Here is a 27,257-nt window from a genome sequence, read left to right on the forward strand (position 1 = left end):
GCAAAACAAATATAATTTATGTACTTTTAGCCTTGTAATCTTGTCTGTGACAGGACTTCAATGGTTCATGTTTATCTTGGACACGGGGCCTTCAGGAGACGAAATTGTTTCGCCTGCCAAACTGTTCTTTACTAACCACCACCAAAAGACGTGGAGGATTCGTTGTGTAAAATTATAATGATATGTTCTAACAAAACATTGCGGATTCACTAGTTCTCCCCCCCCCCTTCCCATTATATATTTTGATTTTGCCTTTATAGGACCAAAGTGAAAAATAATTTAAGTAAATTTGTTAGAAAACAATAATATTAGAAGACAAGAAATCAAAGTAGAGGAAATGAATGCCTTTTATTATTATTGTTATTATTTTACTGAGGAAAATGGTGATTGTAAAGCTCATACTTTGAGTTCCTGGATTGAGAGGAGAACGAAAATTATTGGATTTAGTGATAAAGAGAAAAAATCAATATTAATATTGATTTTGGTCATTAAAATAGTTAATTTTGGTGTTATTGTGTTTCATTTAGTGAAAAGAATCTACTAGGATGTTTTATCACATTTAAATTACCTAAAAAACCAAATCTAAGCTTGGAAAAACTTTTGGTTTTTGTTAAGCATTTTAGGTTTGTTAAGGCTATTGGTGGGGTTTTTTTTTATGGTGTTTTTTTAGGTTTTTTTTTTGATAAAAAATAGATATAAATAATGAATTTCCTCTCCCCAATTGAACCTCCCTCCTTTTTCTTTTTTTATTTTTTCCCTTCTCCCTTGTTTTTCTTTCAGTTTTATCCTTTAAATTTTTTTATTTGATTATCAGATTTTATAATAATAATAATAATAATAATAATAATAATAATAATAATAATAATAAGAGTTTATCATAAAATGCAACGCTTTCTTGAAGACAAGTCACTGACAATTTATCTATATTTTCCAAGATTTATCATTTAGCAAACTTGATTAGAATTATATCTGAAATTAATATCTAAAGCCTCATTAATTGTGATTAATTTTTATAAAATGCAACGAATTCTGCCTTTTCTCCTTACCTTCTCATTCCTCTCCAACACAACCTTAATCCAGAAGAAACGTACGGTTGCAGTGCTGTTGCTGTGATTAACTAAGGACTTTTAAGCTTGTTTCCGGTTTATACATGTGGTTTTTAAATAATTTTTTTATATATGTTAAATAAATTTTTTTATTTTTTAAAAATTATTTTTAATATTAGTATATTAAAATAACTTAAAACAATAAAAACAAGTTAATAAAAAAAATTAAAAAAATTTAAATTTTTTTAAAAAATATTTCTAAAACACATAACAGAAACAACCAGGCGTTCGACTCGGATTACTGACCCCACTTATTAATCATTGAAATCGGGCAGCAGCACTGGACAATTAATTTCGAATGCATTAGATGGGTTTTTTTGTCCCATCATCTTGAAGGAGCCCAGGAAGTATCTGATGCAACTCCGATGAACAGATGAAAATTTGTCCCGAGAGCTCTCCCTACATATTGCTGCGGATCGTCTGGCAGTTCTTGCCCCTTCATTAGTAGTCATACCCTGTCATGCTGTTAGGGAGAAAAAGGGAAACTGCATAATTTTCCATATCAGAACCTCAAGAATAATTAAAAAAAACTTCATTTTCATGGAAGTAGAGTCATGGAGTGAAATGTGAAAACTCTTGGGAAGAAAAAAGAAGAAGAAATTAAGATGGAGCTTGTATAATTAATACTGACCTTTTAGACGGGTGCCATCTGTCTCCGTCGGGGAATTTCCTATTCTATCATCTCCCCCCTCCCCCCCGGCAGCCCCACCGCCCCTTTACATATCAATTCTCCAATATCAATCAAGCAATTCAGTAGTGGACAATAACCAGCAAACAACACTCCTTTCAAACAGGCTCATCCAAGCCACCATATCCTCTATGTTTGGAACCCTACTTAGCCAATAGATTCCCACCTGGACACGTGTCGCATGGAACGTGGCATCTGATGGTGCCGAGCAGTCCTATACGACCCCATTATTAAATGCATGCGTATTAAGAGTCTTTTCCTTGAATAATGAACGCATGACTTCATGGTGATCGGCTTTTCTTACCGTTGCTTTATCTCTCGTGTACCCAAGGAGACGAACTCCGGACCCAAGCATGCATACAAAGATCCATCTGGATTTTGGAGATTCACTCAAAGCCACCCATTCACTCCTCCTCCCTTTGATGCCGCCTGTGATGAAGAAGAAGCTTTTATCAAGGCGTTGGTTTAATTTTATGACATATCCATGCATGTCTATCTACTTATTTTGTATTCATTGTAAAACAAAATAGAATACCCCTGTTTTTTTTTTTTTTTTTTTTTTTTTTTTTTTTTTAATGAGATTCACCAATTATTCTCTTAAATAAAGATATAATTGCCTTAAGAGTAAACAATTAGTTATTGAAAATCGCTTTCACTCAGCGGAATTGAGACAACAACTGACAAAAATATCAAGAAACTTTAAATATAAATAAAAAAGAGGTTAACATTTTTAATGATGTTTTATATAATGGTTTAATTTTAGAATTTGTCTATAGCACGTATAAACTGACAAAAATAATAAAAGGTTAACTTGTAAAATTAAACTAGTAATAAATGAGTAGCCTTCAAAAGCTTCTCCCTTAATTATGTGTCTTAATTTTAAATAAGAAGAGAATCCACACGGTCTAGCTTGGGAGGAAGTTTCTTGCAGGTTCTAGTGTAGAACCCACATTTTGTGATTTTTTTTATATTTTTTATATTTTTTCTTTTGGACCTATGTATCAGCTGGTTACTACTTACTACAAATATAATATATAGCACTGGAGCACTATCCTCTCGTCAATACTTATCATCATCCTTTCTCCACCGGCCCCTTGTACTTTGTCTCATGCATTTCTCTTGATGCACAATATTTGAAACGAATTAAAATCAGATATATCAACGATTAATCACATTATTTTCTGGAGTGAGAAAAAGAAACATAGAATGGGAGTTGCAGGAACTTTGGAGTATTTCTCTGATTTACTGAGCAATGTCAAGAGAAGAAAGAAAAAGAAGCAGATGCAAACGGTAGCTCTCAAAGTCAGGATGGACTGCGAGGGCTGTGAACGTAAGGTCAAGAGTGTCCTCTCCGGAGTTAAGGGTAGGTAGTTATCTGTGCATAGATTGATCTTGTCTTCTCTCCAGCTACATATATATGTACATGCATCTTCTTGTAACCTCTTCTGTATGTTAATTCTGCGTTCTTTTCATGGGACAAAACAAATTGAGCTTCCGACAAAAATATGTCCTCCTTTCAGGTGTTAAATCTGTGGTCGTAGACATGAAGCAGCAAAAGGTGACTGTGACTGGGAACGTAGAGCCGAAGAAAGTGTTGAAGGCAGCTCAATCAACAAAGAAGAAGGTAGAGATGTGGCCTTATGTGCCGTACACTTTAGTGGCACACCCCTATGTTTCGCAGGCTTATGACAAGAAAGCACCCCCGAATCATGTTAGAGCAGTTCCGGTCACAGCCACTATCAGCGAGACCACCATGGACGATAACTACACCAACATGTTTAGCGATGAGAACCCCAATGCCTGCTCCATCATGTAGGATTATATGGAGTACCGTAGAATAAAATTTAAAGTTGAAGGGTAATTATATTAATCAGGGTATTTGGTGTTGATAATCTTGTTTGCTAATTTCTTTCGAGTATTTGTTGTGGATACGTGGAGGTTTCGATATGGCCAATATAGTAGATGAAAGAGTGTGGATCATCCATGGTTATGCGACAGCTACTTCTGTATAATTTATGTAGTGGTGCTTTTTTTTTTTTCTTTTTTGCTGTGATTGACATTTCCATGATGCCAAGGCACTTCTTTTACGTTTATGGGCAGATGTATCGGCCTTTTCTGGTCACCATAGACTATATATAAAAATAACTTCTTCCTCCTTAATTAATTACAATATGGGTTCACTTGATGGATTAACTCAGGAACGTCAGAGAAAAGAAACGAGACTGCTGGCTGCTGCAACTCTGTCTAATTTGGTTTATCCGCAAAAGTGACAAAAATGTTTAGTGAAGATTTTAAAAATGAGTTGGTTAATTTGAGAGTGGAATATGATTTGTTCTTTTAAAAAACAAGTTAAAAATACATTAGCTTTCACTTTAAAATCATGGAATATGATGCATTTTGAGATGAAAAGGTAACAAAAACAATCTTAAATAGTTTAAAAATATTAATTACCAATCTCAATCTTTTTTCTTTTACATATCATTATTAATTATATATATAATTAATAACCTTAAATATCTTTAAATCAAATAAATTTAACTATGTTTTTTTTTTTAAATCATTTTCAAGCAATTCATTTAGTTTTTTTTATTTATTTAAGTTATGTTTTTAATGACAATTTTAATTCAAACAGCACGATAGTAAATTGCCAAACAATTAAAGCCATTTCAATCCTGACACTATCACAATAATTCTGACACCAAACAGCTTGATGAGTATAATCTTACAACATGACAGACATAACACGTCACATCAAGCACAACAAGGCCAAAACACATTATTAAATTTGTGGCTTCTTGGTGCAGCAAGGATTCAATATCAATGGAAGTCTCTTGCATGAGTTTCCCATCCGAGTTGGTATGTTGAAAGAGAAGATGAAATTAGGGAACTTCAGGCATTTTTTTTTTTTATCATTACTCAAAAAGAACTAATTGTGAACCGACCATTTGACATTTCTGCATACAGATGCAGGTCTAACACACCCCCCTGATCTTTTGCCAATCATTTTATACTGATATAGTTTCTACACTTGATTATTAAGGATAAATTGCATATTATTCTCGCATCATCAAAAGGAAAAAGGAGGATGAGGAGGAGGTTATCGCATGATGTATGAAGTTATCTACACCATCTTTGGGGCTTTTGAAGGTAATGGACTGCCGCCGCCAGGTATGAAATGAGCATCCCCAGGGCTCTTTAAACCCTGTCTTGGAAGCTTAAGGTCCATGGATATCATTATGTTTGGCAGTGTGATAATAGTTGTTTTTTAAATAATTTTTTATATTAAAATATATATTAATGATATTTTTTTATTTTTTAAAAAATTATTTTTAAAATAAGATATTGAGTCAAAAAAACCCCAATCCGCAAGAAGTCCACATATATGAATTGTTTCAGTTGATAATTCAGTGAATCCTGAGAAACTTGTTCTGGTATATTCATGTCGCACTTTTTATTTTTTTTTTTTTTGATAACCTGGGATGTCTGGGTTAGCTTACGCGCACCACGACTAATTTCCGGGCCCACTGAACATCCTGTAAGCCAAGTAGACAGGTAAAGCGAACAAACAGTTCAAGAGAAGATCAAACAACACCAGACAGATGAAGCCATAACACAGATTAAAGGCCTTAATTCGGCGTTGGAACTTGGCAGCTAAAATCCCAAATGGGACAACCAGTTTAATAAGCAACTACGTGCTTAGCATATATTATGATTTTTGGCCACTTTGGTATTTACTCGTATTGTTGGATCATCATGAGATGCAATAACGAGTTAATTGGCGGTTTGGTTTAGAGAACAATATTTAGCTCTTAAATTACTGGTAATCAGAGTAAAGGGGAGCATTTTGAGGCTTTATATCAAATTCCGACAAAACCAAATCTTGATTGCAACCACCAGAATAGCAAGGCGCCTATGCTAGCTAGAGACAACTGAACCTAATCAACCACTAAATCTTCGCAGTTCTATGACCCCTTCTTTTACAGAACCCTCAATCTCCGTCCATTTTATGACCTTCTACCTCTCTCTCACGCACACAGGTAAATAACAGCCCTTGTTTGATTTGAAGGCTCTCCTTGTCCATGCATTTATATATATATATATATATATATATATATATATATATATAGAATCATGCACAACTCTCTTATTCTAAAAATTACAATTAAAGCGATTCAAAGAAGATCAGCATTCCTTTTTTTGCGACTTTGTGTACATAAATGAGACAGATCAAGAAATGGGTCGTGTTAAGCTGGAGATCAAGAGAATAGAAAACAACACCAATCGACAGGTTACGTTTTCAAAACGAAGGAATGGACTCATTAAGAAGGCATATGAGCTTTCCGTCCTTTGTGACATTGATATTGCTCTTATCATGTTCTCTCCCTCTGGCCGTCTAAGTCACTTTTCTGGCAAAAAGAGGTGATGCATCCCATGCCTTTTCATCATTTCCTGACGCAGATAACTCCAAGTCCTTTGCTTTTGTTATTAGCCCTTTTCATTCATAATAATCGTGATTTTGTTACATTTCTTGATTGCCTAGCTCATCATAGTTTGTCATAAAATTGTCAATGCTCTTAACATATGTTTTGATTATAAAGGCATTTCTATAAACAGTTGATTGTCCAGAATCGGTTTTAATTATGTCAAAAGGCCAGGAGATATTATCAGATTATCCCTATCAATATTGGTTTATTTAACGTGATCAATCCTAGCTAGCTCATGCAATTTTCTCCTTAGCTTGAGAAATCCCAAGTACAATGGTGACACATTTCAGAAAAAACTCAAGCTTGGTAAAATTGTTGTGATTATTAACAGCACTGACAATTGTAAAAGTGAATAACCTAATTAGGGATTAATGAGGATTTCTGGGTAGACTTATAAACAATATTCTTGGCCCTGCATAATGGGTGCGGAATTGATGGTCCGCTGCTGCTCTGCTTGAAGCATGCAGGAATTCGATTTTTGGAAGTATTCAAGTTAAGTAGAGTACAATTTCATCCCTATCAATTCATTAATATTCCACTTTTCTCCTCGTAGCTGTTTATCGTTTTCAAATATTACTCCTATGGTTTCAAGATTTTTTCAGTGTTTTCGATATTCCACCATTAAATAGCTAACAAAAAATCTAATAAAACTCTTACTTTTTTTTTTTTTTTTTTTTTATCATATACTTTTGCATGTATTCATGTCCATCTGTAGTTCTACTCCATGAGTTTCATTTTCTTCTTTCGAACCATCTTTTTCGTCGCTGTAATTTTATTTGCCATGTTGGATAATCAGGATTGAGGATGTGCTAGCTCGTCTCGTTAATCTCCCTGACCAAGAAAGACAACTGTACGGTTTTATTAAGAGAGATTATATACTAAATTTATTGTTTTTCTTTCTTAATAGTCACTAAGTGTAACATATACATCACAGTATTCTTTTTTCGCTTTGCAGTGCTATAGTTTTTCCTGAACAAGGCCAACATCATCGGTATGCTTAGCCAGGCCGAGTCTCTTTGTTTTATCTCTTTTCCTTTTTGTTTGTATGGTTAATACTGCCCTGATTTAAGTTTTTTCAGCTTCTCTTGTTGCAGTGATATTCAGAACAAAGAGGTAATTGAGTAATTATAACTTTCTTAGTTAACATTCTATTGCCATTTTTTTCTTGTTTGTGTTTCGTGCACTCAAGTCCCATCCAAAAAGGGAAAAGAAAAACTAGAGGACGGGGAAGAGGGAGAATCTCAGTTTTATTGCAAGGAGATTTTGAGTATTTTCAATTAAGTTATGCATTATCCGGTGCAGTATGTGTTTAGGACACTACAACAGCTTAGGAACGAGAGTGATATCGCCCTTCAACTTTCCAAGTTTGTCTACTCATAACTCCCTTTCTCTGTATAATATATCTCTCTGGTTTTTTTTTTTAATTTTTCTTGATTTGTTTGTGACAACTTACTCTTATTTTCTTCTTCTTCTTCTTCTAATGTTCCTAAACGATGCACTTCCATTCCTTGGAAAGCCCAACAGCAATTAACTCGGAGGTTGAGGTAAGGAATACCCTTTTTATCAGTCTCAAAAAATGTTTTTAATGTTGCTTCTCAACTTATTAATGATTTTCACTGCAGGAACTCCAGCATGAAATTGCAAGGTTGCTGCAGCGACTTCAACTAGCAGAGGAACAGATAAGGTTAGGATCAATTAAAGAAAAACAATATATATATATATATATATATATATATATATATATATATATATATATATATATATATAAACAAGAAGAAGAAGGGTACGTAGTTCTCCATTCTTATTCTTGATTTTTTTTGTTCTAAACTTACCTGCAAGTGAACTTCATTGGTCCTAAAACCGTAGGATATATGAGCCAGACCCGATAAAATTCACGTCCATGGGGGAGCTAGAATCATGCGACAAACGTCTTGTTGACACCCTATCACGTGTCATGCAAAGAAAGGTTGGAAGAACTAATTTATACTCATTTGTTAATTACCCTTTTAATTTATAATTTTCAAAATGAGTCTGGTTTGTGGTGTTACAGGAATATCTCCTGAGCAACCATCTATCTTCATTTAATCCATCAAGAATAGAGGTAATTTACTAACTTATAATTAGATATGCTAAGAAACTAAAATGTAGGCATGGAAGAGATTTTGACGAGTGAAATATTGAACTCAAACACATGGATCGATTCACAGGATGGGATGCCAACCAGCTCTTTCAATAATGATATGGTAAATTGGTTGCCTGATGCTGGTAGCGACCTTGCCGAAATCTTGCACCATGGAACTCACAACCACGCCCAAATCTTCAATGCTTCTACTCCCCTGAACGCTTTAAGGTTTTAATTCCGCACTTCATTATTTCCTTGAATTAATGCAAATAACTAAGATACTGTTCTAGATGGGCTATACTATAGTTGAAAGCTATTTACGTCCTCGTTTATACTATTAATAAGTTTGCTTCAGAATTAACTTTCCCGAAGTCAACAAAATTAAGCCAGAGATTCTTCTACCGTGTGCAGGAATCTTTCATCCACAATGTATGGTTCATTGTTGCAAGGAAGTCACTCAAATGCAGAGGCACACAACTTCAGGGAGTGGCCTGGTGATGGAAACTTTCCACAGTGGCCACCATATAATAATTCAACGGTGCTCTACTCCAACCCCATGTCACCTTCCTTATACTCTCAAATTCAGGTTCTTTTCTAACATCGATAGGTTCAAAAGAACATAGTAGTATCCAGTTTATGATTATGGACCTGGCATCTTCAGCTGTTTTTTTCCCCAATATCACTATCTTTTCGCTTCTCTCATTTTTAAGAAACACGAGTGAAAACATTGATGCAAAAACCAGATTAAAGAGAGTTTTATTCTTCTTCTTCTAAGAATTCTGGAAAACATTGCAATTGATAATGGGAAAAATGATGATGCAACCAGCATGAAATGGTGGGACCAAATATTCCAGATATGATGCCACGTGAGCAGGTGGAGATTCCAATCAGCAGCCCCCATACACAGGTGGAAAATGATGGCGCAAGCTATGAGGACAACAAAGTACCCCGACTTGATGATCAAGAGCACCACACAATCTTTGAATTGTAAGGTTAATTTCAGAAACTTTTGAGGCAAGGAAATACATGTAAAGCAAGCAGTGCTGTCAAGGTCTCCTCATCAATGGAGTATTGAAATATTTGAATTCACACACACACACACACCCATATGAAGGAAGATCAAACCTCTTTCATTACCGGGTATACATACCCCTTCAAGTTTCCATAGATGCTAATAAATCTCAATTTATGTTCTGTAAATAAGCAAATGTACTTCTATTTATGTTAGCCTCAAATTAAACCGGTTTTGTTGCTTTATTCATTTATTCATTTATTCCTGATTAACATTATCTCTTATAAATAATTTAATATTCGATGTCAATTGTTGGATTCGAACCTTTAACTTTCAAAAACAGTAAAATCAATCACTTTATTATTGACCACAAGACGTTTGTTGAACGTCAACGCTTCATTTCTTGGACCAGATTTAAGGAAATACTTGATATTTTTTTTACTCCATGCAAAAGAGCTTATTAGGTTAAGCAAGAGGCCGCCAAACTCCGCATCAACAGTTTGCGAGGGCAGTTAATTTAGAGCTAACACATGCATCTACGGCTTCACTGACGGTGAGGAAAATCCACCCTCTTCCAATTCGGTCTATAAACTTGGCCAACCTTAGCTTGTGAATCACTTGCCACTTGGGGTTGGCTATAGCTAACTGCAAGAAAACAGCGGACGAGTTTTTTTTTTATTAATTATTTTTATTTTGTGATATCAGAAACAAATTTATTAAAACTGGGATGGTATGGTATATCCGAAAATGCAGTGCAGGTCACTCGTCTTACTTGTGCTTCATGAACGAGCAACTCCTTGTGCAGCTCTTCTAGCGCAAGAATTCCTGCCGTGTCAATGTTCATTACATCTGCAGCGAAACACAAATAAAAAGTTCAATCTGTGCTCATGAAGAACACTGAAGCAAAACACAGAGTTTGTTTTCAATCTTATCCAAGACACTTACTGGACACGTCAAGAATTACTGCTTTAATCCCTCCCTCGGTGCTTTCTTTAATTTCATTTACTTCTTCTGTCACCCACCTTAATATCCTGAAACAAGGAGCAATTCTTAGCTAATTATTTAATCAACCTGCACTAATTCGTTTCAGCCTTCTTGTGTCATGTACAGACTATATATACACACAACCAAACATACATACATACATACAAATCTGTACCTTTCTCTTATAAAATTGGCATTCGCAAAGCAAAGCAAGGCAGAGTTGATGCGGACTGCTAAAATGCCGGGAGTTTTAACGGCCATGGGATATTGGTTCATATCACAGTACACATCAGCTCTTGGTAGTCTCCCAAGTGCTTCTATGCCTGGTCTAATGGCATTCAGCAATATCCTTGCAAATGAGATTGTGACCTGCAATCCATCAAATTTGTGGTCAGACACAGTCTATATGCTGATTGAACATTTAGCTTGGTGCCTTAATTATGGGGAAGGGGGTCTGTAATTTATGATCACGTGTTAACACATTATACATCAAACAGATAGCAAATACGTGAAGCCAAAATACTTCTTTTAAGGTTCCCCCATGGAATCTCTCAGTGTTCGCTTCAAGAAAAACGACTGCGAACTGTTAACTGACTTGTTATGTAAAATCGAATCAACTTGATGATTTAAGGCATTGAAAAAAATTTAGATGCCATAAAGCACTGATAAGTAGCAGGGATAGGTTTAAAACTCTCAATATTCCTACGCTAATCCAAAGTATTCCCAACTACAAGCCACTATTCGACTACCAGTACAGATTTCACGGGCATATATGATATATGGTCTTATATCCTAGCCCATCTAGTAACTCATTTTTCATAGTGCTAGACTGTTCACCAGTCAAGTGAAGATTCTTTTAGCTCCCAACTCCTATCAGATCCATACGACGAAAAGTTGTGGTGGGCACGAAGTTGTCAGAAACAGAACATGGCAGCTGACTGGAAGTCAATAGGTCCAACGATGAGAATACCCCATCAATTTCAGATGCTCGATGAATGATTATAACTCAATTATGAGACGCACCCACCAGTCACGAGATTCTTAAGTTCCTCCACGTTTATCTTTGAATATCTGGATTCGACCGACATGGTACTAAAGACACATGAATATATGAGTTTTGCGTTAAAAGATCGATAGATGTTTTATTTTGTTTTGTTGTTGTTGTTCATGGTCTTGCTAATTGATTCTTGATGAGGCTTGCGTGTTTGTAAATGAATAGAATGGGAATTAAATAAAACAGAAAACTAATTGGAATTACCGCAGCTAGAAGACCAATCTCCACTGACGCAAACAAGACGCCAAAGAAAGCACCAATGCAAGCGATGAAGTCTAGTTTATCAACTTTCCAGATATAATAAGCTCCCCGTATGTCAATGAGTCCAGGAAGAGCTGACAGAATGATTGAAGCAAGGATCGCAGTGGGAGTGTAGTACAAGAGCCTAGTAAACACCTCTAGTGAGACAAGTACTGTAATAGACATTACTATATTGGACACCAATGTTTGACATCCTGCACTGAAATTCACAGCAGTTCTTGAGAATGAACCTGCAGAAGGAAGTCGCAATCAAATATTTTGTATGAGTTTACAGGCTAATAGTTGATTGGATACCACTAATTTGGTGTGAATTTAGTGACTAGAATAAGTGGCCAATGGAGCTCACCGGTTGCAACATAGCAAGAAGATAAAGATCCTGCAATGTTCATGAAGCCTATGGCAAGCATTTCCTTGTTCCCATCAATGTGGTAGCCCTTTATGGAAGCAAAAGACCGGCCAACAGCAATGGCTTCCTGATGCAGATGTTTAACTAACATCATGAAACTTATCTAAAATTTTTTGGATAAACACTTGACATAAGTTTTGCATACGCACGGTAAGAGCAACAATGGCAGAAATGAGCCCAATTTTGGCTGCTTGCCCCACTTGTGGGCCACTGAGTTGTAAGTCATGGACTGAACTCCGGTTCAGGCCTCCTTTGATGTGTCTTACAATCTTAACTCCATGCTTGTCAGCTTTTGTCAAAAACACAATTAAAGTGGACAATATTACTGACACGAGAGGAGCAATAGCTGGGAACCAGAAGAGCTTCTTGTTTCTCCTTCCCTGCATACGCAACAGTTTTCTCAAGACTTATTAGTCCATGAAACAGAAAAAACTTGCTTGAACATGGAAACTCGGGGATGCTAGCATGTGATTACTTACAATAAACCGGGCAAATAGGAGAAAAATTAGGAATGAACAACCGAGGACGAAATTCAATGGGCTCCACTGTCATGAGCAGCGAAAGGTAAAAAAAAGAACACTGTCAAATCGGTGACAATTTAACTGATGTACTATTTCTTTCTGATATATCTACTCAAATGAATTCTGGAGAAGAACAGAGTGGGAAAAAATAAAAATAAAATAAATCCAAACACGAATCATTTCAGCAAGTCACTAATTATTCGTGATGTCTGTGTGTCGTTTTACGACATTTTTTCTTATTAATTTTCAAGAAAGACTAATTATGAACCCTTGGCATGGAACATGCATCATCTAGCAGAACTTACTGGATGGTCAATTGATGTAAAAGCCGAGTGAAGAACTGAAACCACATCAGTTTTGGTGGTGAAATGGCTGATTCCAAGCAGCCCTTTCAGTTGCTGAAGACCAATGACAATGGCAGCACCTCCCATAAATCCAACAATGGATGCATGAGAAAGGAAGTCCACAAGAAAACCCAACCTGCAGATAATAAAGGTTGAGCAACTGGTCTGGTCTCTGGAGTAGAAAGCAATGAGAAGTTAAGTGTTCATTTTGAAAGCATTAATTACGTACCTAAACAGTCCAAATAAGGCTTGGAAGGTCCCAGCAAACAAGGTAACAGTAAAAACAAAGTTTCTATAGGCAACTGGATCAGCTAAAGGATCTTGTATCTCCGCAATCATGGAGGAGAGCAGCATAGATACCACAGCTACAGGACCGATGGCTATCTCTCTTGAACTTCCCATTATAGCATAAATCAGAGGTGGGATAACACTAGTATCTAAGTCAACAAATCCCAAATAGGATAACATATTAGCAAGAAGTAATTTCAAGGCATTATAAGAGTCAGAAAAACTCAAAAAAGTGATAGAATTGGGCCCAGAAACTCACACAGGCCATACTGAGGATCAAGTTTTGCTAAATTAGCATATCCAATACTCTACCAGAAAGAATTTACATACATGTCAGAGGAGACTGAAAATATAACCTTACCATGGTCATAATAATCTTTTGTGACCAAACAATTAGAAGTTACAATTATACCTGAGGAATGCTAAGGCTCGCAAGAGTTAAACCTGCCATTAGGTCGTTTTTAAACTTGGAAGCTTTGTAATCCCTACCCCATCTCAGGATTGGAAATACCCCTTGCAAGAATTCTATGGCACGGCTTTGTTGTTTTTGCCTCGCAGTTGATGAAGTGTGTTTTTTTCCACGAGGGAAAATAATTTCTCTCACAGAACTACCGAGCTCTTGCAACAGGCCTGGTGGATCAGGAGAATTCAGCACCCACTGTGCCCTCTCAAGCTGACTAGTAGCATCTTCCATGTTAAGCTGCCGCCGCTGCTCTTCCTCGCTCAAGGTTTCAATTGGCTGAGAACCCGTGGTACTGTTTGAAGTGCTTGAGGGAACTCCCTGAGCTTCCCTATATTATCTGTTTTAAGTGTTCTTATATTGCTTACAATACAGGTCCAAAAACAGTAAATGCAATCATTATATTCACTAGGCAAAAGGTACCTTTAAAGTAGTCCAATTAACCCCACTAGTACAAGTATTTAAGATATGGATTTGGTATAGTTGGACTCCATAATTCTTATATACGTGTGTGTGTGTGTAAATTAAGCTTGCAGTGACAGTGCAGCGAAGGTGAATATAGTAGAGGTGTATATGTTAATGTGCTGAGGTCTGAACCGCCATTTATGAATCAAGCATGGCGTGCCATCCTTCATTGTTATCCATCAAAGACTATCAGGAGGTTTCTCAAATGCCTTTGTAGAAAAAGCCAAGACAGCGTTTTTTTCCTTCTTTTTTTTTCACCAAATCCTGTTTACTGGGAGTGGATGTTTGAGGTCGAATTATTAGAATATAGAAACACAATATTCTATTTATGGAATGTAAATATTTTCCTGTTTTGTAGCCGGAGGACTCTCCCTTCATACTTGTATAAATCATCAAATTATCAATGTAATACACAGGCAAATTATTCCAAAACTCTATCATGGTATCAGAGCAACCCTAGGTCATCTTCTACATCTAAATCCTAGCTGCCTCTTTTCCAAACTACAATTATCACTCAACTCTGCTTCCCTCTCTGTTAATCAAGCTCTGCCCAAAACATTCAGAAAGCCAACAATGACAGAAATCACAACAGACTCTACCACCTCAGCCACCTCACTCTCTTCTCCTCCCACAAAACTTCATCAATCTCATCCTGCTCTTACGGTGTCCAACATCACCACCTTTATCAAAGTCACCTTAGACATTGAAAAGGGCCAATACATTACATGGTCTGAATTGTTCAAAATAAATGCTAGAGCTTATCAAGTTATGGATCATATCATCCCTGCCTCATCAGAAAAGAACACACAGATTCCTTCAATTCAAGACACGGACCCTGACCTTTGGTCCCGTGTTGATGCCATTGTTTTACAATGGATTTACAGTACAATCTCAGAAGACCTTCTCAATACAATTCTAGAACGCGATTCTAAGGCTGAAACCGCATGGAACAGATTGAAAGACATATTCTCAGATAACAAAAATTCTAGGGCACTTTACCTGGAACAAGAATTTTCCAAAGTTCAAATGGAAAATTTCACCGATGCTTCTTCCTACTGTCAGCATCTCAAATCCCTCTCGGACCAATTGGCCAATGTGGGTGCCCCTGTGTCGAATGAACGACTGGTTCTTCAACTCCTCTCCGGCTTGACTGATGCGTATTCCAACATCGGATCGCAAATCCGCCATGGAGACTCTCTTCCCCTCTTTTACAAAGCCCGTTCCATGCTTGTGTTGGAGGAAACGACACGGATGAAAAAGGCTGCCCAATCTCCCCCCAACTCTGCCTTTTTTGTCTCTCCGGCTGCTAACTCCGGTGGACACTACACTGGAAACCCACAGCACCGCACAAACCCACACCACAGCAACCACAACTTTTTCAATCGCGGTGGCAGAGGAGGTGGCCACGGAGCTCGCGGTGGAAAGGGAAGAGGGAGAAGTGGTGGCCGTGGAAGCCAGTGGCACGGGCACACCATGGCATGGCAGCCGGGATATGCCCCGCAGCACCAGAACCCGCAGCACCAGACGGGAAACAATTATTATGGGCAGGAGAGACAACAACCCACTTATGGGCAGGCCCCTTGGGCTGGGCCGTGGCCTCAATGGGCCAGCCCACCATGCCCATACCCAACGGCTGGGCTGGCGTTGAGGCAGCCCACTCAACGCCAGCCCAGCATTCTTGGGCCTAGGCCTCAGCAAGCCCATATGGCAGCAGTCACATCACCGGCCCAGTCCACACAGCAGGCCCATTCCTCCTATGCTCCAACTGACATCCAAGCGGCTATGCACACGCTCTCCATTGCTCCTCCTGATACTCAATGGTATATGGACACCGGAGCGACATCTCACATGACTGCAAATGGAGGTAATCTCACATCTTATTTAAATATGAGCAATAATCGTAACATTACTGTCGGAAATGGTCATACTATTCCAATTATTGGTTATGGACATGCATTATTACCTGAATCCAAACATCCTTTCACTTTGAATAATGTCTTGCATGCCCCAAAATTGATCAAAAATCTTGTCTCTATGAGAAAATTTACCATTGAAAATAATGCTTCTATCGAATTTGATCCGTTCGGTTTTTCTGTGAAGGATTTTCCAACGGGGATGCCTTTAATGAGATGTAACAGCTCGGGTGACCTCTATCCAGTTATAACAAGACCAACCATTGATTTTTCAACACCATCTACTTTTACCGTTGTATCTCCCGATTTATGGCATAATCGTTTAGGGCATCCGGGAACTCCTGTTTTAAGTTCTCTTCGTAGAAACAATTTCATTATTTGCAATAAATTTCAGGACAATTTTTTTTGCAATTCATGTCTTCTTGGGAAACAAATTAAATTACCTTTCTATGAATCTCTCTCATTCACCTCTTTACCATTTGATATTGTGCATAGCGATATTTGGTCATCACCTACCCTTAGTTCGGAAGGTCATCGTTACTATGTTTTATTTCTTGATGATTTTACGAATTTTCTATGGACTTCTTCAATTGCCAATAAATCTCAAGTGCACTCCATTTTTCTGGCTTTTCGTGCTCATATCAAAACACAATTTGAGAGAGATATTAAATGTTTCCAATGTGACAATGGTGGGGAATACGACAATAAATCTTTTCACCAATTTTGTCAATTACATGGCATGACTTTCCGTTTTTCTTGCCCACATACTTCTTCTCAAAATGGAAAAGCTGAAAGAAAAATTCGTACCATCAATAATGTCATCCGCACCATCCTTGCTCATGCATCTCTACCAGCGTCATTTTGGCATCATGCACTTCAAATGGCCACCTATCTCCTCAATATACTACCCAACAAACAGCTTGCCTTTCAATCACCCACAAAAATTCTCTACCAAAAAGATCCATCCTACTCTCATCTTCGAGTCTTTGGATGCTTATGTTATCCTCTTATTCCGTCTACTTCTAGAAATAAATTGCAAGCTCGGTCAACACCATGTGTGTTTTTAGGGTACCCCTCTAACCATAGAGGATATAAATGTTATGATCTCTCCAGTCGTAAAATTCTTGTTTCCAGGCATGTAATTTTTGATGAGAATACATTCCCTTTCTCTACATTACATACTCCTTCATGTCCTACTTATGAATTTCTAGATGCAGGTCTCTTACCCTTTCTCCACTCACCTGCTTCACCAAATCATCCTCCTGGACAACTTGCTGATCCACCACCCCAACCCTCGAGTCCTATTCAGGTATCACAACCACCACCCCCTAACCCCATCCCCGATTCTCCAAGCCAAGAGCTAGCCAGTACATCAAACACATTACCCCGAGCAGAATCCCCTACCACCACTTCTCCACCACAGACCCAAAGTCCACATCCACCAAAGGCACCAGCCCAACCCCCTCAAATTGTCCATTCTTTTCACTCTCCACAAATGACTACCAGATCCCAACATGGTATTGTTAAGCCCCGAAAGCTCTTTAATCTTCATACTTCGGCTGACACATCCATTTCCCCTTTACCCACTAATCCCCTTAATGCATTACATGATCAAAATTGGAAAATGGCCATGAAAGACGAATACGATGCTCTTATTGAAAATAAGACGTGGGACTTAGTACCCCGTCCGTCTAATGCTAATATCATTCGAAGTTTATGGATTTTCAGGCATAAGAAGAAATCTGATGGTTCATTTAAGCGGTATAAAGCCCGTCTTGTGGGTGATGGTGCAGGTCAACAAACGGGGATTGATTGTGGGGAGACATTTAGTCCGGTAGTCAAACCGGCAACCATTCGGACAGTGTTGAGCATTGCTTTATCTAAATCTTGGTGTCTTCATCAGCTAGATGTCAAGAATGCCTTTCTGCATGGCAATCTCGACGAAACAGTTTATATGCATCAACCTCCAGGTTTCCGAAATTCAGAGCACCCAGATTATGTTTGTTTGCTAAAGAAATCTCTCTATGGGCTTAAGCAAGCCCCACGTGCTTGGTATCAACGGTTTGCTGATTATGTGGCCGTATTGGGGTTCTCTCACACTATTTCAGATCACTCGCTATTCATTTATCGGCAGGGTAATGATATGGCGTATATCCTTCTATATGTGGATGACATTATTCTTGCCGCATCATCTACTACTCTTCGGCAAACTATCATATCGAAACTTGCCACTGAGTTTGCTATGAAAGATTTGGGTCCCATCAGCTATTTTCTGGGTATATCAGTTACACGATATTCCGGAGGACTATTTCTTTCACAAAAGAAATATGCAGAAGAAATCATTGAGCGAGCTGGTATGTCTTCTTCAAAACCATCTCCTACTCCGGTGGACACAAAAGCTAAACTCAGCATTTCTTCAAAAAATCCTTATCATGATCCGATTGAATATCGTAGTCTAGCTGGAGCACTACAGTATTTGACATTTACGCGGCCGGATATTTCCTACGCGATTCAGCAGATATGTCTATTTATGCATGACCCTAGAACACAGCACATGTCGGCCTTAAAGCGCATCATTCGCTATATTCAGGGTACTCTAGATCTTGGTCTTCACCTGTATCCCTCATCAGATCATACTCTTATCTCGTACACCGACGCCGACTGGGGCGGATGTCCAGACACCAGACGGTCTACTTCTGGCTATTGTGTATACCTTGGAGATAATTTACTCTCGTGGTCTGCAAAAAGACAACCCACATTATCACGGTCTAGTGCTGAGGCCGAATACCGGGGAGTGGCTAATGTTGTTTCTGAATCGTGTTGGATCCGTAACCTACTTCTGGAGTTACATTGTCCCATTTCAAAAGCCACATTAGTATATTATGATAATGTCAGTGCGGTTTATCTTTCTGGCAACCCAGTCTAGCATCAACGCACTAAGCATATTGAGATGGATATTCATTTTGTGCGGGAAAAAGTCGCGCGTGGTAAAGTTCGTGTTCTACATGTCCCTTCACGTTATCAGATTGCTGACATCTTTACTAAGGGACTTCCGCAACAACTTTTTGATGATTTCTGGGATAGTCTCAACGTCCGGCAACCTCCCGTTTCGACTACGGGGGTGTATTAGAATATAGAAACACAATATTCTATTTATGGAATGTAAATATTTTCCTGTTTTGTAGCCGAAGGACTCTCCCTTCATACTTGTATAAATCATCAAATTATCAATGCAATACACAGGCAAATTATTCCAAAACTCTATCACGAATCTCATTGAATTAAATGTTTTGAACATCTTCTCGCGTGACTTGAAGTGTTTAAATATCATGTCATTTTACTCTACAATTCTCTGAAAAATCTTGTTTTTATCTATTGTTTCTTTTCCTACTAACTCAATAGATCAATCTGAGAAAAATACGAGATACAAGAAAGGGTTAACTGCAAAAATATTCCTCTTTCATATGGTCAGTGTGTTGTTCTTCATCAATCAAATCCGTCATTTTTTACCTCTCCCTTAACATAACCTAATAAGGATCTCAATTCTAACCTTCCATCCAGTACTTTACATCCAATTTTACCCAATGACTTGAACAATTGAAGGTTGATTTTCTGCTATTTGAACTAAAACACATTCGCCTTACAAAATCAATTGCAAACACCATCAGAACTCAAAGTCTGTCTTGCATCCGCAGCCTCACGAAATTTGTTGCATGTCTGATTTTTTTATTCTAGAATTTGTCGTGGCTAGGTGTTCAAGAGGAACTCAAATTATTTGTAGAATATTAACATTATCTTTAATTAACATTAACGTTGACAGATAAACTAAAACAACTGGGGTGTACACTTTTTATAATTTTTTTTTTCATTTTATTCCTCAAACTTTTTTGTTTTAATTGCATTCTTTTGTGACCAATTTAATTAGAAGTTTTGGTTTACAGTAGAAAGACAAAAGAAAAGCATCGAAATATAGAACAAGGGAAACCGTGTTGCCAATATCAAATTCGCAAAAAAAGGTATTGCTAGCCCATTTATTTTTCTTTTTCTTCCTTTGCATTCCCTTCGGTTTTTGAAATTTTAGTTTTAATTTAAAAGTTCATTAAGGCATTTATTTTTCTTTGTTTTCTTATGAAATGTGATCGGTATGGGAGCTTTCTACATGCCAAATATCCTGCCCGTAAACTTGTGCAAGTGAAGTGAGCCTTCGGTTTATTTTCATCATTTTGGCCATCATCTAGCTACTAGATGGCAGGCCACTACCACACTTTACCAGAGAATCGCAGCTAGCATTCATGTATATTAAGGCATGGTGTTTCATACGAGTTAGTTTAATCGTGCGTATGAAGCTGGAAGGAGGGCGTCCCAAACCATATATAGAGATATTTATCTCACCTGACGTCCCAGTTAAGTTTAGTTTCAAGAAACAAAGAGCATTGAAGCTGTTGGATAAAAAGTTCATTATTTATATAAACCTAATGATTCTGTATCTGGTGGTTTATAATTTAATGGAGAAGATGATTTTCATTTTGTTGTCGAAAACCCAGTAGACCTTCCAATGCCTTGGGAAAAGAAAATGTGAGATATGCATGAGTGAATTGGAAATATTTCACATTGAATGAATTGAAAAAATTAAGATGATTATATATAATATGGATTCATAATTTATTAGTCCAGGTTCTTAGGTTAGAGAAGATCTCCATCTTTGTGTATGAGTCATCCTGAGTGCATGTCCAACGCGAATGTAGTGTATATCTTCATGTGTAAATCCTCTTGCATACAGTCTTATGAAGAACACGAAAGCCTATTCATCTCTCTCAGCACTGACATGTCTGCCAAAAAAAAAGGTATTTTAACATTTAAGTTTGACAACTTTAATTTCTATCAAGCTCGGAACCTTCACTTTAGAAATGCATTTTGTGCAACAACCTTTTCTAGAATCTTTGGATTCGGTGATATGATAGATAGATAGGCAAGATCCATTTGTAGCAGTTCTGTGTAGAAAAAAAAAAAAAAAACCTTCTCCAGAAGGAATAACCAGAAAGGAAAACTTCGATTCAGAAGAAGGCCCTCCACATAATTTGATTCCCGTTGAATTAACTTTGTCCCTTACCACACAGCATATATTACCAAATTAAAGCAGAAAAAGATACGCGATTGTAAGGGATCGGATCAATACCTTCTGCTTTAATTATATGTACGTCTGTAAGAAGAATATGTTTTTAACTTGTGTCTGACTGAATTTGATCCACCATGCCTCAAGCTTACCAAGGCCAGTACTGAGTCCCACCATCACATCCATCTTCATAAATGCAGCTTTAGATTGAAGGAGGTGGATCATCTATTATGCCTCAAGCTTAACATGGGAGGGAAAAGAAGTCTAATAATGTTCATAAAACTTATCAAGTTCGACCTACCACAGGATTTTGGACCCCAATTATCTACAGCAATAACTGCTTTGACTAATTCCCAGAAGGCTGTTTTCTTGAATTAATACTGTTCTCGAGTATTCCCTTCGTATGTAATCAATTATGGCTTTCGAAATTTCCCAATCAGAAGTCGATAGCCTGTATTTTCAATTACTCATAACCACACAATTCAGAACAATGAATGATCTCACCTGATTCTCTTCTGATTAGAAGATGATTTGACAAATCCATTAACAAAGATCACCAAATGCAGTGATCAGTTAAAAGCTCTCACAGACAAAGCAGCAGCACCATGCATGTGTTTGGCTATGGATGGATTGCAGGTCCTCCCACTAATTACAACAGACAGAGTATATCTGTATGGATCATGAGGGTTGGTCGGGTGGCATTGTGCCATGGTCCCCTTCTGCTACAATCAAACCGCCTAAATCATGAGCTCTCTTTCTCAGCTGCTCATTATAGTGCTACTCCATCTAAAATAAAGCTCGCACCACAACCATCCCCCATAACTTTCTATGGCCGACCCACTAACATAGATTCCAAACTGTTCTTGTTCATTGACCTACCAATTCCCTGTAGATATCTCTGGTCACCATCTTCCTTTTTTTATTCTTTTTAAACAGCAGCACTCAATGGTCAGAAAATGCAGGGTTATCAAGTTCTTCACCAAAATACTAGTGCAGAAAATGCTAGAATCCACTAGACATATGACCCTTCAATTTATTTATTTTTCTGCAGTACGTATCCTGTTAAACAGACACGGGCCCTGTGATGATTTCGATTTAGAATTTTGCCCTCTTGCTTGGCTTTCAAAGATGTTGAAATTTTCCATCGAATATTGAAGCTTTTTTTGGTGGGAGTCAGTTTTCGTATCTTCTTTCTTATATGGGAAAAATTAAGAAGAAAAGGAACAGAAAAAAGAACCACATCAATTTTTTTTCCTGAGGCATCTAATGACTCCCTTTTGGCTAGATTGTCTAATGTATATTTAGATTTCTCTGTAGCCTTGATTAATCAAACTGTAATGCAACCGTACTGATGGTTTTTGTAGCCTAATAGTGCTTCGGGTAAGAATTTAAGCTACTATGTGCAGCTTGTATTAACACAGACAACAATTTTAAATCAAGCAAACAAATTAAATCTCCTCGCCCTTTCCAGGGTAAGGTACATGCGCAGCTAATGACAGATAGGGAAACTTCGTTAACTGATCTCGGTTTTGCATTATAATTCAGATCATCGTCAGCCTTTTACAACCGGATCTAATGATATTATATATTAACAAAACTCTAAAAATGTGAGTATTTAACTACAGCAATCCATACTTAAATACCAATTTTGCTATAAAAAAAACCACAATACTAGCTTTTAGGGTAATCTGGCAATTTTATAAGGATTTATTACTCATTACCAAATTTATAGGGGTATTTAATTAAATACTTTAACTTTTATAATGCATAATAAAATGAATATTCTACCCTTGCTTTAAAAAAAATTTAAAGTTCTTATCCAAAGGTGTTTTCATATTTTTTTTCTATTTTTTTAAGCATGGTAAAATGACTACATGTTCTTAAAAATAGAATTTTCTTTAACTTACCTCTAGTGGTATTTGTGTGTTTTCATTCAAGTTTTTTTTTTTATTATTAAGTTGGTTTAGGAGAAATTTTGTAATTTGATAAATATAAATAATATTAAAAAGTACTGACACACAAGTGTGTTGCACGTGTGGGCGTTCATAGTGCCCTTCAAGAGGCGTATGCGAGGTCTTTCTTTGATCAGATGTAGATTTTCATTGTAGCATTTGAATTGTTTTGGCATCCTCTTTGTGATGAGGCAACACATGTTTCCAATGATTATCCAATTTATTTTTTTCTTCTTTCTTTTCTCCTCTTTGATTTTCATGTTTGTTCCTTTAAAATTTCAAAGCAAGTTTTTAATTTATTATTCTTTCATATTTGATCCATTTTCTTTTGATTACTATTTGTTTTGTTTGAAGTAATTTATAAAATTGAATTTGTTTTTTCAATTTCATCCCTCTTCAATTATTTCATTCTTTCAAATTTCATCCTTATTCTTTTGACTATTTTTTTTTTATATGAGATAAGTTCTTAAATTGATTTTTTTTTTTTTTTACAATTTGATCCTCCTTAAGTTTTTTTTTCCTATCAAATTTGATCATTATTTTTTTATTGTTATTTTTTTCACTTTGATATTTTTTAAAAGTTATTTTTTTAATTAAATTAAGGTAATTGATTGAATGTAAACATAAGATACTCATTTCATGATATTTTAAAAAAGAAAATAATTTTTTTTATTGGGTAGACATCGTTTTATTAGGACAGATAATCATTTTCTAAAATAAAAAATTTATTTAAAAAAATAAAGTTATTAAACATAATTAAATATATATTTGAGATTAAATATCTTGATCTACATTTATTTCTAAATTTTTTTTCAATTTATTCTTTAGTTATCATTAGCAATGTTTTTAACATTTATTGACATGAATAAATCCTAATTTATTTAATTAGATTGACACATAAGTTTTTTAATTTTTTATGAAAAAAAAATCTATGGCCAAAAATACATGAAAAGTCATGTATATATATTTTTTTTTTTTAAAAAAAAAATCATGATCTGTTGGCATCAAAACACATGTCAAATAGCATGTTGACTTATCCAGGCCACTTTTTTCCCTCCATGATATGTCTCGATCATGTTTTTACCGCGAGAAAGATTTTCTCTACTTCAATCTTTGCTATTGATGCTGTCCAACCCAACTGGCAAACCTCGAACCAATTCAAGTATGTATTTTCCACTCCTAAAAATAACACCGAAATGTCTCCATGGATGGTAATTATTCAAAATTCAAATTTAAAATCCTTATTTTTACTTTTTCAAAAAGAACCAAAAATATTAAAAAAAAAAAACATGAACTAATTGTTTATATCTAAATCTAAATTTTGACTTTTTTAAACTGTTTATCTATTTTGTTATGGATCTTTATATATTTATAAGATTCGTGCTAAAAAAGTTTTAGTGTAATTAGAAAATAGTTAATTTACTATTTTTTTCTTCTTAATTGGATAAAATAGAAGTCTTAACTTGATAAGATTTGTAAGACTATTTAAAGTCACTCGAGAACAAGAAATAGAAAAAAACATTAGCTGTGATTTTGTTTTTTTTAAGGAAAAAAATGTACATGGGTTTTGTTAAACATTGAGATCGACATTTTCACTCTTTTATATATAAACTATATAATTTTTTTAAATTTTTTTTTATTTCAATAGAACATAATTATTTAACCCATTACTCAATTTATGCACCTAAAATGCCAATGTGGACGCAATCTAGGTAGAAAGTTTGTGAAAGAAGATTGAGGCAGCTAGTATCTAGACAGATATAATAAATCTTTATAATGTTAATTTTAACACGTAGGCTCCAGTAAAAGAAAATGAAAATGAATTTAAGGGTCCGTTTGTTTAGTGTGAAATGTTTTACATAGAAATATTTTTCATGTTTTCTTTTGCTTGTGTTTTATGTAAAATTGATCAGTATAAAATATATTATAAATAGTAATTTATTTATAATATTAACCAATTATTTCAATTATTATCTTCATTTCACCATCACCATCACCATCACCACCATCTTCTTTTTCATTATCAACACTATTTTTTTTTTCACCACTAACATGCATGTTATTATCGCTTTCACCATCACAACAACAACTAACTCACTACCACATTTTCAATCATTGTTATTATATTATTACCACCGTCGCTATTATGTGCCATTTCACCACCACTAAAAAAATATTTACATAGAAAATATTTTATGTAGAAATATTTTTCAAACTAAATATTAAAAAGATATTTTACATACAAAATATTTTATAAAAAATTACTTATTCATAAAATATTTTATACAAAATAAACAGTATTACACTTACAAATAAAATGTTTGAGCAACGGGAATGATATCCTCACGATCATTAGACAATGACTCCACTAAATAAGGTACTATTGAATAATGTAATAAGAAGTAATTTAAATAAGAAAGATTTAGATTTTCCATGTCCATAATAATACGATAAATTATCTTAGTTTAATAATCATTTCATCAATGATTGAAGAGTATTTTAAAACTAATTTATGTGTAAATCGAGATGAAATGATTCTATGATAACAAAAAAAAAAAAAAAAGGCTTAGTTTAATTATCCAATGCTCCTTATTGTTCAAGGATCAATGTATTAGATTCTTAACCCACTTTTCTAAGTGACATGATGAAAATAATCATTGATCTAAAAGTCGATTAGTAGCCTGAAATTCTCCATACATTATCCAGGTGTCTCGATCGAGGGGAAGAAAATCACTGATTTGATTCATTAAAATAATTAAATTATTAACGTATCGTATGATCCTGAGGAAAATCATTAATATGTCAATGATATCAAAAGATCGCAATTAATATAAAACCAGACAGGTGGCTTCGAGCATTGCACCTTAATTTCAACTAAGCTTACCAAAAAATTAATTAAGAGATGCATGCATGGCCCATTATCCTTTGTTGATACTAAATCTTGTAAGCAAAAATTTTTAAATTAAAGGATTTGTTTTCAGTATAATTTTCTATTTCAAAACAATGAGCTCCTATCCACAAGAGTATATATTTATAAATTCAAGTTATTAGATGAAAATTGAATTTTATATCTGTCAGATGTGTTAAGTGTTTTTTTTTTTTTTTTAATTTATGAATAAGGTTTCGTCTGGCCCCTTCCGGGTCAGGAGAATTAATCCTTTGCGTGGCTTAAGAACGCGATCTCTAGCGGGCACCACTACAATGTGAGAGGCTTTGATGCTGAACTGTGTTCGTCTTCGTGGGAGAACTCGCCATATGTGTTAAGTTGCCACATGGTTACATGTTTTTAGATGCCACCTAAATTAGATGAAGCTGGACTGGTCCCATGTGTTAAGCACTTGCTAAATAATTCACTTGCTAAATAATTCAAGAGACAAACTAAACCTAGCTAATAATACAATTAAGAGTTGCTTACCTATATGCTCGGCGAAATTTGGTCCAAGATTGTGTAAATTAAATCTCATGACTAGGCTGTAAGGGGCAATTTGGAATCTATATTTGTATCTCATAAGCATATTGTTGTTATTTTAGACAAAAGCTAAAGAAAAAAACTATTTTTGAAGTTAACTTAACCAAATTTCATCTAAACTTAGATAAGTCAACCAGATTAATTAGATTTAATCAAATTAAGCAGGTTTCATTGATTAATTTTCAATTTGTTTTAAAACAAAATCTTGCTTAAACTAGGTTTGGATTAATGAATTACTATGTTGACTTGCAATTAATTCAACATAGACCATTGAATTTTAATCAAAAGATAATTCTCTGAAGCTTTTTTTTTTTAAAAAAAAAAAAACCCTACTCATGATGTGAGACCATAGTTGTTTTTGCCCAAAGTTAATTGCAGTAGGGGTGTGAAATTTGCCCCAAGTTAAGCAAGTGCCCAATAATTCAGGAGAGCATAGTGTGGCAAGGACAAATTATAGGAACATAATGAGACATTTAGAAGAGAAAAAGTTCAAAGAAAAACGCAATAAAGAGCAGTCTGCATATAGTTGCATGATTTACATTTTCCTTTAAAGGCAATACATGTATTTTATTTGAAGTATCAATTTTTCAACTGTATTGAATCTCCGGTCTATCT

At 35.7% G+C, this 27,257-nt stretch overlaps 3 protein-coding genes across 3 annotated transcripts in view; 2 read left to right on the forward strand and 1 right to left on the reverse strand.

Annotated features, from left to right (window-relative positions):
- The first annotated feature begins 2,843 nt into the window (after positions 1–2,843).
- LOC118049146 (heavy metal-associated isoprenylated plant protein 24) lies at positions 2,844–3,831 on the forward strand. Its single transcript, XM_035059054.2, has 2 exons — positions 2,844–3,157; positions 3,315–3,831. Exons 1-2 carry the CDS (start codon positions 3,001–3,003, stop codon positions 3,608–3,610), a joined length of 453 nt encoding a protein of 150 aa, XP_034914945.1. The 5' UTR covers positions 2,844–3,000; the 3' UTR covers positions 3,611–3,831.
- Positions 3,832–6,012: 2,181 nt separating this feature from the next.
- Positions 6,013–9,733, forward strand: LOC118049148 (agamous-like MADS-box protein AGL104). The gene is made up of 12 exons (XM_035059056.2): positions 6,013–6,213; positions 7,075–7,128; positions 7,234–7,269; positions 7,358–7,391; positions 7,581–7,642; positions 7,795–7,822; positions 7,901–7,962; positions 8,145–8,244; positions 8,329–8,379; positions 8,486–8,628; positions 8,812–8,986; positions 9,227–9,733. Exons 1-12 carry the CDS (start codon positions 6,029–6,031, stop codon positions 9,389–9,391), a joined length of 1,095 nt encoding a protein of 364 aa, XP_034914947.1. The 5' UTR covers positions 6,013–6,028; the 3' UTR covers positions 9,392–9,733.
- Positions 9,734–9,743: 10 nt separating this feature from the next.
- LOC118049147 (low affinity sulfate transporter 3) overlaps positions 9,744–27,257 on the reverse strand; it is a 28,888-nt gene continuing 11,374 nt past the window's right edge. The window contains exons 2-13 of the mRNA XM_035059055.2: positions 13,683–14,070; positions 13,530–13,578; positions 13,212–13,419; positions 12,944–13,118; positions 12,597–12,662; positions 12,267–12,497; positions 12,058–12,184; positions 11,655–11,941; positions 10,572–10,765; positions 10,358–10,443; positions 10,185–10,261; positions 9,744–10,057 (exon numbers count right to left, since the gene is read on the reverse strand). Coding sequence (XP_034914946.1) covers positions 9,905–10,057; positions 10,185–10,261; positions 10,358–10,443; positions 10,572–10,765; positions 11,655–11,941; positions 12,058–12,184; positions 12,267–12,497; positions 12,597–12,662; positions 12,944–13,118; positions 13,212–13,419; positions 13,530–13,578; positions 13,683–13,964 — 1,935 coding nt within the window. The 5' untranslated portion in view covers positions 13,965–14,070 and the 3' untranslated portion in view covers positions 9,744–9,904. The remainder of the gene's footprint in view (positions 10,058–10,184; positions 10,262–10,357; positions 10,444–10,571; positions 10,766–11,654; positions 11,942–12,057; positions 12,185–12,266; positions 12,498–12,596; positions 12,663–12,943; positions 13,119–13,211; positions 13,420–13,529; positions 13,579–13,682; positions 14,071–27,257) is intronic.

Source organism: Populus alba, chromosome 2, assembly GCF_005239225.2.
Source record: "Populus alba chromosome 2, ASM523922v2, whole genome shotgun sequence".
Classification (NCBI taxonomy): Eukaryota; Viridiplantae; Streptophyta; class Magnoliopsida; order Malpighiales; family Salicaceae; genus Populus; species Populus alba.

Excerpts from the sequence above, each read along its gene's own strand:
- LOC118049148 (XM_035059056.2), top strand. The coding sequence starts at position 6,029 with ATGGGTCGTGTTAAGCTGGAGATCAAGAGAATAGAAAACAACACCAAT. Across the intron at positions 6,214-7,074 it reads CACTTTTCTGGCAAAAAGAG|GATTGAGGATGTGCTAGCTC; the intron begins GTGATGCATCCC and ends TTGGATAATCAG. Across the intron at positions 7,392-7,580 it reads GTGATATTCAGAACAAAGAG|TATGTGTTTAGGACACTACA; the intron begins GTAATTGAGTAA and ends TATCCGGTGCAG.
- LOC118049146 (XM_035059054.2), top strand. The coding sequence starts at position 3,001 with ATGGGAGTTGCAGGAACTTTGGAGTATTTCTCTGATTTACTGAGCAAT. Across the intron at positions 3,158-3,314 it reads TGTCCTCTCCGGAGTTAAGG|GTGTTAAATCTGTGGTCGTA; the intron begins GTAGGTAGTTAT and ends TCCTCCTTTCAG.